General features: G+C 41.3%; 1 protein-coding gene across 4 annotated transcripts in view; it reads left to right on the top strand.

Annotated features, from left to right (window-relative positions):
- sptbn4b (spectrin, beta, non-erythrocytic 4b) overlaps positions 1–14,047 on the top strand; it is an 81,234-nt gene that overhangs the window by 42,162 nt on the left and 25,025 nt on the right. For all 4 annotated transcript variants that reach the window (XM_085795721.1, XM_085795719.1, XM_085795723.1 and 1 more), the window contains one exon: positions 3,565–3,711. In XM_085795721.1, the coding sequence (XP_085651847.1) occupies positions 3,565–3,711 (147 nt within the window). The remainder of the gene's footprint in view (positions 1–3,564; positions 3,712–14,047) is intronic.

The following is a 14,047-nucleotide window of genomic DNA, read 5'->3' as shown; positions in this document are numbered from 1 at the left end:
TTGAACACTATAAATTTCAGGCAACCTGCCCTGGGAATTTGTGGCTGTGGTTGCAGTTAACAAAACCCAAGTCTAAAAATACTGGAGAAAAAAAATAAAAATAAGTATTTTATCCCTCTTATATAACCTTAAAAGTCCCTCTTCAACCTGTCTGTTCCACTTTATCCAGAGTACAACTCCATCTTCAGGACAATAGGGGACTAAAGAAGTGAACTCAGAGATCATACTGTTGCTTTTACCCTGCCTCACCTCTGGGTCTGTTTCCAGAAAAGAGCAGGTGAATGCCCAAAGGCCGCACTGCTAAAGCTCACTGTCTCTAATACAACACAGTATATGACACTCTGTTCTTGTTTGTGCTTTCTTTTTCTGTCACGTTTTCTATGGTGGGCTGAAGACTTAAGTTATTGTACGCCGTATCCTCCTCATATTTTCACCAGACTTAAAAATCCTTTGTTAACATCTCTTCTTCATACAATATCTGCAGTGGACAAGGGTTTGTCCAGAGCTCCACTGTCACTCAATTTAATAATTCCTTACCTCAAAACCTATGTAAATACGGCGGCTTCTGTGTTGTTTATAGAAATAAAGAAATGAAATGTTCACCACATGAAAAAGCCTGAAGCATGCGTCTGTCAACATGCATAGCACATGCACATCTGTTATTAGTCTGAATCCAAATCTTCCCCTGATGTCCAACGTGTATTTTATTAGAGTTGGCAGACAAACAGGACTTTGTCCCTACAGTATGTACTGTGACAATGATTTAATTATTATTTAATAATTATTTAAGATGATGTTATACACAGTGAAACAGATAATCTGTGAGTCTTGACATCCTGTCGGTCACATCTATTCAAAAATATTAAAAATTAGTTTTACGAAAAGCTCTACTCCAGAAATAATTTTCATTCATACATTTTTATAGCTATGCATCTAATTATCATCTTATTATTGATTGATACTCACTTTTTTTTCTAATGATAATGATGATCATTTCTAATTGACCATCACAATCATCTTTCTTTTGCTGATGGACTCGAGCTCAAAGATACTTGATTTACAACAAAGAAAAGGTTTGAGTGTGATGTGATGACGAGATGTGATCAGTGTGATGACGTGGTGATGATTGGGACGCTTGTTGTCGCCCTCTTTCCTCCTCTCCCTCTCCTTTTTTGTCCCTGTCCTCTCTTCTTGCGTCAGACTTACTTCCCTCCTCTATCTCCTCCCCTCTCCTCCCCCAACCATTCATTCATTCGCTATTTTACCCCCCACCCCCCTCCAACAAGCCATCTCTTTCCCTCTTCACTCATTCAATTCATTTACAGTCTCAAGGGGGGCATCTGGCTGTGACCCACTGTGACCTCTGCAGTCATGAGACCTGTGTGTGTGTCTGTGTGTCTGTCTGTCTGTCTGTCTTTGTGCGTTTTGTGTGTATGTTCATGTCCCTTTGCACGCTACCTATGAGCGTCAGCGTGCACACAACTCTTTTCTGTGTCTGCATGTACATGAGCCATGTTAACACGTGTGAGCCGGTGTGTCTTCACCCGTGTGTGACAGTGTGCGCGATAGCTTCTGAAAGAGGTGACAAAGTGACACACAGAAGGGAGCGTCGGACTGAAATCCAGCCCTGGTTCCTTTAAAGGAAAGAGGAGCAGTAAATCTATCAGACTACAAATACATCATTCGGGATAAATCACTGCTCCGTCCAATCCTCCACTAGCTGTCTCTCTCATCCCACTATCACCCCTCCTTCGCCAAACCTCCACTGTTTCTCTCTCTCTCTCTCTTTTCTCTCTGCTTTACCACTGCAGCGGCATCAGGCAAGCTGGAGACACAGAGTACAGCTGCCTGGGACTGCTGCAGAGAGGAACAGAGGGATGGTAGAGGGGGGTGGTGTGTGTAGTGCGCGGGGAGAGGAAGAATAAAACAAAAACAGCTCTAGAGGAGTCGTGAGCTCGGCTGTTTGGTGGAGACGGGCGCGCTTCAATCCATTAAAGCGGCAAAAAAAAAAAAAAAAATCTCTTCCTCTGTTTGTACCGTTTCTCTGTGCTCACACTCATCCATCCCCCTGCTTTGACACCGTTTCCAGCCCACCTCCCCCCTCCAGCTCCTCCAGCTCAGCATCATTAGCCATGACCGGTGAGCCTGGAGGCACTGCCTGCCTCCCCTGCCCCCCCCAAAAAATTCCCTATCCCACTCTTTAGCTCCTCCCCCTCCTCCTCCTCCTCCTCAGTCCATCTCTCCTCCGACCAGCCCACTCACTCGCCTGCTTGCTGTAGGTGTGAGGCAGGGGAGGAGCACTCTTGCGTCGGCTCGGCTGCCTGCCATTTTATTGTTTTGGGGAAGAGGTTTTTTTTTTCCATCTTCTTCTTCTCTCAGTCATCCTCATTCTTGCCCTCTCGCTCGTCACTGATCCGCCCCCACCCCTCCTCTCTCTCTCTCTCTCTCCCGGTTGAGCATACGGCGAGTCCTCAGCAACACAGCGAGGAAAGAGGGGAGCGCAGCCTCAGTTTGAAGCCTCCGGTCTGTCTCTTCAGCCTCCAGTGCTGTTGTTACTCGCCCTCATGGCTGGCGTTTTCCTCTCAGCACACCTTTTGTGCTAACCCATCCAGAAGGAGCATCTCTGTCTGACTCTTTCCTTCCCTTCCCCTCCTCGTTCTCTCCATCTGGCTCTGCGGTGAAGAGCGTCTTTGCATGTGTGTGACGGCAGACCAGCGAGGATGCGGATACCAGCGGCTGCCTGCAGCCGCCACAACCCCATGGGCTGTTCCTGTTAAACAGCGCTGGTAAACGAGTTAATTCGCTGCACGGTTGGGTGAGAGGAGAGCGGTGATGGCTGACGGAGGTGCAGGTGGAAATGTTGCGCGCAGGTGTGAGGATGCTGATGACGGAGAGATGAGGGTGCTGATGCTGACCTGAATACGTTGGTGATGCTGTCGGCACAGGCGTGAAGGGTTCTCACTGTGTGTTTGCCTCACACAGACAATCTGTGTGTGCAGAACGTGCAGCTCTAACTCTTTGATGGAGAGTGTGTGTATGTGTGTGTGTGTGTGTGGGGATGTTTACTGTGTGGGTGAGTGTTGATACTGTGAACACTGTGATCTGTTGTGTGTACATGTGAATTCCTGCCGCCATGCTTGTTGGTACACGTGTGTCTGCCTACATGTGCCTGCTGTGCGTCATTAAATATTCATGTCTGTGTCTTTGACCTTGCATTTCTCACCATATGTGTTGCTGGTGTGTTTATCTACAGCACACCCTTTGTTGTTGTTCTTCAGCATTTTCACATGATAGAAGATAATGAAAACATACATGTTTGAATTATAATGTAAATGTACTGTAAGTGAGTGTATGACTCTGGTGCAATCAGACGTATGAACGGGACAGAATTTCAGCATAAGTGTACAACTTATTAGTGTGAAAGTGTTTCTATAAAACCAACACCCCACAGCAACAGTTATTTACAGTATTCTTACTCATCCAGTGTTGACCTATGTCTCTCTCTCTTTCTCTCTCTCTCTCTCTCTCTCTCCCTTTCATCATCTCCCTGCCTCTCTCGTCCAGCTTGGGGACTGGGTGTGTGAGAAGATGCTGATGGCGAGGGACAGCAGCAGAGACGAGACCCAGAAGCTTCATAAGAAATGGCTGAAGCACCAAGCCTTCATGGCCGAATTGGCCCAGAATAAGGAATGGTTGGACAAAATTGAAAAGGTGAGTGCTGCTGCTCATCCAAACATGATCCTGCCAAGCTGGTACAGTTTGGGTCATTTCTCTTTCTCTTTCTTGGGGTTTACTGGATCGGTTTGGTGTTGACTTGGCCTTATGATGTTTGGCTTCTTGCAATGGGGAAAAAAATATCACCGTTTAACGAGAAAAAATTTGTTTATGTATTTCATTACAATGGGGAGAAGTAATGACAATACTAGTTTGGAGCTGTAATAAAACATGTTATTTGTCTGGGGTTTGGCCCATTGATGTACTACAGAAACCCTTCACACCGTGTATGTCATGGCTCTGTCAACAATTCATAGTGAGCTCAATATAGTGTTGGAAAAATAATGTTAACACTTCAATAACAGGATTTTAACTAGAGTTATGCCGACCGTCAATTAGCAGCTTTTGTTACCACAGTTTGTCTTGGATGGAAGGTGTCAACATAAAGCCATGTGGGGTGCTCAACGTCTCTCTCTATAAACACCCAGGTGCTAATAATCACATTGGCTACACATTAGCTATTTACACCTTGGTAAAATTATCATTGTTGACTATTGAGAGCAATCATTTAGGATTAAGTATAAACATACTGTACATTAGGAACATTTACCCTTTAACATAAGAGCTAGAAAGTGGCAGAGCAAACAGAAAATTACATGTCTTCATTGTTGAATTGTGCTGATTTTGTCAGTAGATGCCTGCTAGGCAGTTGTAGTAATGGTTTGCAAGAGAAAATTATGTTATTTTAGGTCTATAACAAATGACTATGTTATCTTTGTTTGAGAAGATTTATAGCAGCTGCCAAAAATCTGAAGGTTAAGACTTGTTTATATAATTTTAGAGAGAAGATGTACCTCTTTTGTCTGGTTCCCTCAGACAGACATCACTGATGTCAACAAAGTGTTGACATCAGCCATCGACGTAGCAAAACCTTTCATTAATATCAAATTTATTTTAAGCTGCTCTATATAATAGTCCTTCTATTAAACACTTCAGTATTACACTTACTTAATCAAAGTGTGACAAAGCCAGTGGCAAGGACAGAAAGTATTACAGAGGGGTTTTAAATAGAGAGGGGAGCGCTGTAACCTTCACCACGGCTCTGTGTCCTGATAGGATCTATTTCATGTTAAGGAGATTTACACAGAACATCAACCTCTTGTCTAAAACTGCATATGACACAAACATAATTGAGTTAGCCAGTAATTCCCCCACTGCATGTCCAGGTTTCACTGTGTTGACATTGGGCTCTTTTGTTGACGCCTTTGACTCGTTGCTGTGACCTGCGTCTGGGTGTGTGAGACCATCACTGATCAGTAGAGCAGAAGTTCACTGCCATGTTTCCTCAGAATATCTTTGTCTTATTACAGATGGTGGTTTTTGTTTCAGGCAAAGTCACACCAAGTGTTTTATGTGTACAGTATACGTGGCTCTGTGGTAGTGGCAGTGAGGGCGATAACTAAATGACTTGATTTGCTTATATTATCATATTGCAGATGGGTCAAGATGTTATGTTGCTGTCTAATGTATGTTGTCAATAGATCAATAGATTTATGCAGCTGTGTACCTAATCTGTTAAATATTATGATCCTGAGAAAACATAGAACATGATCAAGGATTGTGTGCGTGCATCGTTCTTTCAGGAACAATGTGGAGTAAAATATCTTTGTGCTGGCCGGGTTTAATTGTGTTGTGCTGTAGCCCAGATATGGTCCACATCATGGCCTCTTCAGTTTTCTTCTTCTTGAAGCTAAACCATGTTTGTTTTGGGTCATCGAGGATTACATGTAGACAGTTGGTGGGTAACATTCAGGAGCTTCACTGTGCCTTAGAAGTACAAAATTAGATATTTCATGTGATGAGCCTCTAGAGTGAGCACAGAAGAGTGGCTGAGGCTTTGGCTGAGGACACATGGACGCTGATGGACCCATATGGGCTGTTGTAGCAAATCAAACCTGTGACTGTTTAGTTGACAGGCTGCAGTTTCTATCTGATGGGGCGTATGGTATAAACAAATCTTGGCAGTACATCTGCTCCGAGGAAAATCAAAGGACTGTGAACAACAGACACCAAAGAACATTTATCATCGTAAACCTTAGCATTTATGTTACTAACTGATACATTAAATACAGTAGTGTATTTCAGACATAAAAACTTGCTTTGATGGTGCATACAGTTGCCTATGGCATAATAGCTTGGTCCTCTGCAGTCTCATACTGGGCAGGGCTGAAACTGAACTCCCCTGTGGGAGCAGAGTGAAGCGAGCCAAGGCACAAGACTGTGTTGTTGTAAGTGCACATACTCTCCCTTTGACATGGCTGAGGTTGATAATAATAATAATTATTATTATTATTAATATTATTATTAAAGCATATACATCTACAGTTGATTTTCTGGGACCAACCGTCTTGTCAGAGCAGAAAAGCTTCAAATAAACTTGTGAAGTTGAGTTATTACATCATCGCTCTGCCCTTTTCCAATCAGCTCTCTGATCACTGTAACGTTGTGGCTGATGGACCCACAGCTATACAGATAGGCAGCTTCACCCACTGCTGCCCTATAAGCTGCTCATTATGTCTAATTACTGTATGCCTGTTACCAAGAACCCTATCATTTCTCTCCACATCTTCCTCTACAGTGGACACTTTGAAGTTGGTGTGGTTGTGCAATGTGCATGTTAGCATGTTCGTACATGTCTGAAACATGGGATCACAATGTGGAGAAATTGGTCAACTGATGTGTGATGTATAGTGATGTAGTGATGTAGAAAGAGAGAGGAACACTGAGCTGCTTCTGTAAATGTTGTTTGAGTATACAAAGAATCAAATGAATTGGACAAAAATGATGTGTCTGATTTACATTTTTGCATAAATAATTGATGTTTGCTTTGGAGGGCAGTTAAAAAATGGCCTTTGGTTTCTTAAATGTATGAAAGATCGCTGCACTTGCATTTTATAGAAAATCTGCCATTACTCTGATGCATTAACGGGTCTGTTGTCAAGTATCAGAAATTCTTTGTCTTCATCGTCAGGTGAAAGATCTCATTTGGCTGACAACAAAAATAATAACAAGCACTGAAAACTTAAAGGAAGAGTAGGAGATGGAAAAACGGGTTGACATTTTGAAAACACATGATTCAAAAGTCCAAGCCCCTTTCTTCAGACTTCTCTCTGAAGCCACGCCTCCAGAGCGCAGGAACGTGCAATGTTTGTTCTTATCTGCTATAACGTTGCTGCAACTGTCTTGTTGAATTTAGCAAGCTAGCATAAGCTTTGGCTCTGGTGTCGTATCGTAAATCGTTGAAAACTCCGAGCATGTGCGCGATTAACACACGGGGGGTACGCTCAGAGGGGGGAGGGAGGGACAGATGGCAGTTTGATGGACGCATCACGATCCAATGAATTCATTCATGGCGTTCAAAATGATTGGATGGTGGTATTACAGGATTTTCCGTTCCACAGGTGACTGACATTTTTCATTTTGGTGAAAAAGCATTGAATTAATTAATTGGTTGCAATCGGGGTGTGAACAGGATTTCAAGCAATATGGTAAAAAATGCCCCAGAAAAAGATCTCCTTCCGTACCTTTAAATGTTTAAACTACTCAAACAACACAGAAATCTTTAAGGTTTTTGGTGGATTTTTTCCCTTTTTTAATCTCACTTTAGTTTTTTTTTAAATAGAACACTAAAATGTCTTTACCGGTATTTATAAAATAAACTGCAGAGAACCTACACTTTGTGTCTCAACATGTTATTATAGTAAGTGAGTAATGGCAGCTCAGTTTACACTAACAACAACACTACATTTTTCAGACTTCAACAACAACCTGGATGATTTGACACAACACACCATGTGGCACATACTGGTGCTTAACACTGAGATAATAATTAATGAGACATTATTCTTATATCAAGTAAAGAGCATCAGGGTTGCAGATTACGGAACTGACCGAACTAAGGCATTTGTGGAAAGAACCGGTTTATGATTTTTATGGATGTCATCTATCTATCTATCTATCTATCTATCTATCTATCTATCTATCTATCTATCTATCTATCTATCTATCTATCTATCTATCTATCTATCTATCTATCTATAGATATAGATATAGATATACTGTATATAGATATATATACTGTATGTGTCCTGTCTTTGTACAATGAGGAGTTTGTTGGAAAAAACAAGACATTATGGTTCAGCAGAATTTCTTTGATGAGTGTAAGTGTCACAGCTTGGTCTCAGGGTTCATGTAAATGTTATAGTCATAGGTGGCAGCTATGTTCACCCCACAAACCCCCTCCATGGCCGCTGACTAGCAACTTATATTATTACTTATTTTTGCAAGACAACAATTACAGGATTTGGCATTTTATCATGGCAGTACAGTCCAGGTTTGGTACACACTGTTGACTGGTGTTGGAAACTGTTCTGTCCTTTTGCATGGTGCGGTTGTGTCTCTGGGTCCTTTGAGAATCTCTGGTCTATTTATGTAATCAGGTTACAACCCTGTCTGCTGTGAAGGACTCTGTTAAGCACATTTCTTGTTTTCTGGTTACAAAAGCCATCTATGATTACATGGATATTTCTTCTATAGCACAGTGTACTTGAATCTAGAGTATAGTAGAGTAAATGTACAAGGGAATTGAGTTGTATGTACCTGAGCTGTTCAGCTAAACTATAGATGATATCTGTCTCATAGCTACATAGTTTAGCTTGTTTTTCTACCTGTTCACCATCTGAGAAAGCACCATTTACCACATTTACTCTAGTTTCTCTGTTATTGAAAATAACAGTTGTTGTTGTTGGGTTTCGGGCGGATGGTTTCACATACTTGTAAGGTCAAGTATGGTGAAATGGTGCAACTAGACAGATGCTCTTATCCAGCTGTTTGTTGTTGTATTGTGTTGTATTGTGTTGTGTTGTGTATTGTGATGGGAACAAACAGCTTTTGTACTGTGTCTAATTTTAGTATTTTAATATTAAGATCAGTAAATATTCTGTTCTATTTCTGTTCAAGAAAAGCTATCTGTGTGACAGCATCCTCATCCTGGCAGCCAATTAAATGATTGCCACTCATTTATCTATTACATTTTCCAGTTCAACCATTGCCATGCAAATGATTAGCAATCAGTGTTAAAGGTTTTGTATGTGTCACTTTAGATCAGTTTTATTTCATTGGGTATTTAGATAGGCTGGGAAATCCCACAATGAGTAAATCTCTCTTCCCTCAGCAGCTACCTGTACTGACAGTGTAGCTGAGCTGCTGTAGATATAGGAAAGGGAAAAGGGCTAAAGCATCAGTCTTACCTGAGGTCTATAGGTGAGTGTTGATGATAGGGGACACCCCAGCTGAGGAGGCCTTTTTGGATGATTATGATGCATCTCTTGTGCTGCGTCAGGTTGTGGTGACGTTAAACAGCTGATAGCAGCTGGAGCAATGTGTCTCCTCTTGCCTGTCGTTGTGGCGGTTACCAGGCAACAGCTGTCCAATCCCCTCTCCCTTCACCTTGTCTTGTGTGAAGGTCATTTTCTCCTCTCCACCCCTGCTCGCACAAATTCAAATTTAGAGGTGCTTTACTGGCATGAAAGTTTCAAAAACAATGGTGCAAATGAGCTAAGTACTAAGTAACACACAATATATACATTATAGTATCGAAATCAGTTTGGGTTGGAGAGCAGGCAACGCCAACTGGCATCGGGCTGTTGGTCTTGTAGGGCCTTGGAAAGTACAGGGCGACTGGAGGGCGACTGAATTTGAGGCGTTTAAAAATGTTTATTACATGTTATGCTCGAAACACTCCCGTGAATAATGAAGAGATGAAATACCCTTGCAGATTAAGTGCCGGGTGCAGAAATGAGATTTTCATTGTTTCATTTTCATTTCATTGTTATAACAGCGAAGGTGATGTTGACACACCCTAAATGTGATTGTGCCACGTGCTTTAGACCATGTGCTTCATTGAGCCCTAGGTGTTAATGTAGTGTAGTGTAGAGAGCCAAAACTAATAAGCTGAGGTTTGCAGTGTTCTGAATGGGTAATGCAGTGTGTAATCAATAACTGCTGCTCTGTCGCTGCAGGATGACTGGGCTTCCTGTATGGACCACACTAACACATTTAAATATATAGGAATCATATCTGTATTGTGAAATAAAGTTTGTGAATGAACATATACGATGACGTATAGTCATTGTAAATAAGAACATGTTCTTAATTGATTTCGCCTGGTTAAATAAAGGTTAAATAAATAAATAAAAGTATAACCAGCTGACCACATCTTTACTGTGGCAGGTATACAAAGCAAAGAAACAGTCCAGATGTAAGAAGAATATTATTTTGTTAAGCCAGTTGTGTAGGTTTCTGGTTTCCAAACCAAAAATCCAGAGTTGTTCTACATACAGAGGTGAAATTAAATGTAACACGCCCGGTAATACTGTGATGTGACCGCAGTGATTCAGTCCGAACAGAAGCTGCTACTATTAAGGCTCAGCTGCATATTGTGTTTGCGTATGTAACTGTATGGAGGAGTGTGTGAGTGCACACTGAAAATAAGCTCTTCACTGGACATGGCTTCACTTTAATATTTAATTGACTTCATTAATTCATTAAGAATGACAGAGTCAGCTTGTTCTGGTTCCACTTTCACTTCCTCTCGATGAGTTGTTATCACACAATAATGAAGACATTAATAGTGGTAACTATTAATTAGGTTGATGTTTCTATGAAAATGAAGCTCTGAAAAGACAACATTAATGTTTTAATGTTAAATAGATGGCTAGTATCTCAGTGAATGTAGACTATTCTTTTTCAAAGTTGGCTTTTCTAATGAGTAATGTTGGGTTTAATTTGTAGTAGTCACATAACTCATCATTTATGATTCCTTGTGTATCTGGAGAAAACAAGGTTGAGTTTAGACTAGAGGCTCCATAGCGCAGCAAATCTTAACATTTTTTTGGGTGGACATTAGAGTTCATTTTATTGGAGATGTTGACTGGTTGATGTTGAGTGAGCTGATGTCCAATCTGTTACCACAATGTATTTCCCATGTTGTATTATGTTACAATTCATCCAGGTATGCATTGCTACAACCTGACCATGCAGTCATTTTAAGTGTTAAAGCAAACATCTACTCAACATTATCTACCGTAGTTTTCACGTTGTCTCACCTACACTGATGTAGATAAAAAAGATGGAAAAAGGTCACCTGCATTTTTTTTTTATATATACCAGAGCTTCTACTCTTTCCTTTGAATTGTTCTTGCAGGTGTTCCTGCTGGCGTTGGCCTCAATATGTCTGATAGTGATACTATAGTAGCTTCTGCTAGCACAGCAACCTTGCTGGTAAGACTCTTATTCTTCAAAGATAGCTTTGACTTACCTTTGTAAACACCAGAAGGGTTTAAACCTAAATCTGCTTCAGTTTTCAGCAAAATAGCAACACAAAATTTTGTAAATAAAATAAGATAATAATGATTTTCTTTTCTTTTCTTTTTTGTTAAGTATATTTTTTTTTGGCTTTTTTGCCTCGATAGCACAGTATAGATAGACAGGAAAGGGGGAGGCAGAGAGAGGGGGAATGACATGCAGGAAAGGTCCGCCCGACGCGGGACTCGAACCGGGGACGCCTGCGTTGAGGACTGTAGCCTCTACATGGGGCGGCCACTTTTAACCACTGCACCACGCACCGCCCCAAAATAAAATAATAATTTTGTAATCAAAGATGATCAGCACCCACAAACCATAGTTCTGAACGAATGGCGGATTGGATTATTTAATGATGGACCATCACAATGTTTCTCTACTCGCTAGTGCAGTGAAACAAAATGAAACCCATCAGAGTGTTTTCCTCTCATATGCCTCCCAAATCATCCTGGAGCACACTGGGATTTCTAATGTTTGTAATACATTGAGACAAAACAAACAGGTCCAGTGCCTTTTTTCCTCCAGACAGAGTGATGCTTTTACAGCAGCGCAGGGGGAGAGGAGGGCACTTTTTAGGTAGATGGGACTTCAGTGCTGCTCTCCGCCTCTAACTGGGTACCTTCTGGAAAATATGTCATCTCCAGCTGGGTGTGTGAGTGTGTGTGCCTGCCTATGCTCGCTCGCAGTAAGTGCATATCTCTTAAACCTGTGCTCCATTAGCCAGAGCACAGAGCAGGCTGCTTGCATGTGTGGGTGACAACTCATGATTACATGTTTTTTTTTATCTCTAACAACATGAGCAGTGAACTGAACAATAATAAACTCAAGTGATATAATCATCAGGACATTCATATGTTTCTGAATCCGGTCTTGCCAAAAAGCTACTCTTATTATTGGATGTGTTGATATGAATAGCTTCCATTTCCATTTCAGTGTTTTTTTGAGACAGCGTGCATCACTAGCTCTCATTAATATATTATAAACACACAAAAATTGAATTAACATGTCATATATATTTGGGACCTGTTTGTTATCCTTTCAGCCGTCATGACTATTGCTCCTGCCATTGCTTGCGTCACTCCATCTGTAGTGGAGGACCTCCCTCATGAAAGGCTGACATACAGAACGTATTGTCAAAATGGAGAGCTACAGTATGACCTGAAATATGCAGAGGGTGGTTGCAGACTTTGCACATGAAAAGTAAATATTGACACAATAGCTGCAGTGGCCTGAGCATGACAGGCACACTGACCAGCCGAGTGTCAGCAGCCGTGACGCTCGGGAGCAGATGTCCGCTGTGATATACAGACTAGACAGCAGAATGAGGATGGACCATCTGTCACTGTTCGAATCAGTGTCCTGTCAGGGGTCCTCTCTCTGTCCTTCATGGCTTCTTCTTACTGTTGCATTTCCGCTTGGCCTTGTTGTTGTGCCTTTTTTTATTTTTGTTCTGATGTTGTGGTACGTGTTTTAACTACCGTAGTCAGACATCCTTTATGATATCACAATAATAATTCAGCATGAACATTAATTTTAAATGAAATTATTTTAATGAAAAATTGATAGTGAATACTTCACCAGATGAATGCTGACAAAAGTTGAGCTCTGTCCTAAGAGGCTTGAACTTCATTAATAGAAAAGAGAAAAAGCACAACATCACTGGCCGCATTAAACAGGTGGAGTCATTGCACAAACTGTACTAATCTTTACTGCTTTTAATGGGTGCACTTAAGATTTAGTTTTAGGCTTCTACAAACTGTGATGGATTGCCAGAGGAACATCAGAATGGTCAAGGCTGAAATAACCTGACTTTTAGTCCCTTGTAAGAGTTGAGCCGCAAAAACACTTGAGCCTTTAATTCCCTTTAATTAATGCAGCTTGACAGAGCCTCCATACCTAATAAAAGACGGTGTCTTTCAATCATCAAACTCCACACCCACTGTCTGTAACAGTGCCTTTCCACTTAATATTGCTTTCTTAGAGCTCATGCCAAGATATTATAATTATAACCACAGAGGGCCTTATATAACTGCTTTAAACCCTATAAAGAAAACATTGTAGTTATGTGTTAGACACGGGTTTTCCTGTTTGCTGTGAAATCTCAGTTACGATTTGTTTTAGCAGTACAATATTTGATCCTCTTTGAACTGCAGCCTGGTGTGTGTGTGTGTGTGTGTGTGTGCACGCTGAGCCTGTGGGTGAAGCTGATGGAGCCCACGCAGCCCACCCACTCACCACAGAGGACGGCACACATCAGCAGCCAGAGAAACACCACACCAAACGCAGAAACATTACAGGACAGTGAGTGTAGTGGTGTAGTGTAGCCTGCAGTACTGTACATCTTGTAATTCATCTGTTTTCTGTGTGCATGTACACACATCAATTATAATGGCTTTCATCTTTACTGGAACAACTGAAAGTATCCTGCAGCTCTGTAGAGAATAAATTGTTGTAGCATCGGAGGAAAACAACACATTTCTTCATCCTCCTTTACTCTGTTTCTTTTTCCTCAGTTGTTGGGCTCATGTGGTGGCCAAGAAAGGCACACACAAATTTTACTTTATTTTCAAATATGCAATGGTCCTGCGTTATAAGAACGATGGTGAACGTAAAAGTGAGCTCGGTTTACATTTGGGCATAGTTCAGTTCAGTTTAGTTTAGTTTATTTAAAGTGTAAAATCACCATGGTAGCAACATGGTCTTGATCAATTAACAGAAGCAATTACAGTAAAAACGATTAAAGGGACAACGAGGAGTTTTGGAAAGCGAAGTGTATTCACACTACATTTCCCATGAGCCTCTGCATGCAGGGTGAAATTCTTGGACCGGCGCAAGACAGACGAAAGCGAAAACATTTGCCAAGAATGTTTTCATTGATCAAAAATGAAAGTCGGAGGTTGGAAGACGATCA

The sequence above is a fragment of the Trachurus japonicus genome, chromosome 13 (genome assembly GCF_045865225.1).
Source record: "Trachurus japonicus isolate A0001 chromosome 13, Traja_1.0".
Lineage (NCBI taxonomy): Eukaryota > Metazoa > Chordata > Actinopteri > Carangiformes > Carangidae > Trachurus > Trachurus japonicus.
This window is presented reverse-complemented; position numbering and strand designations above follow the sequence as displayed.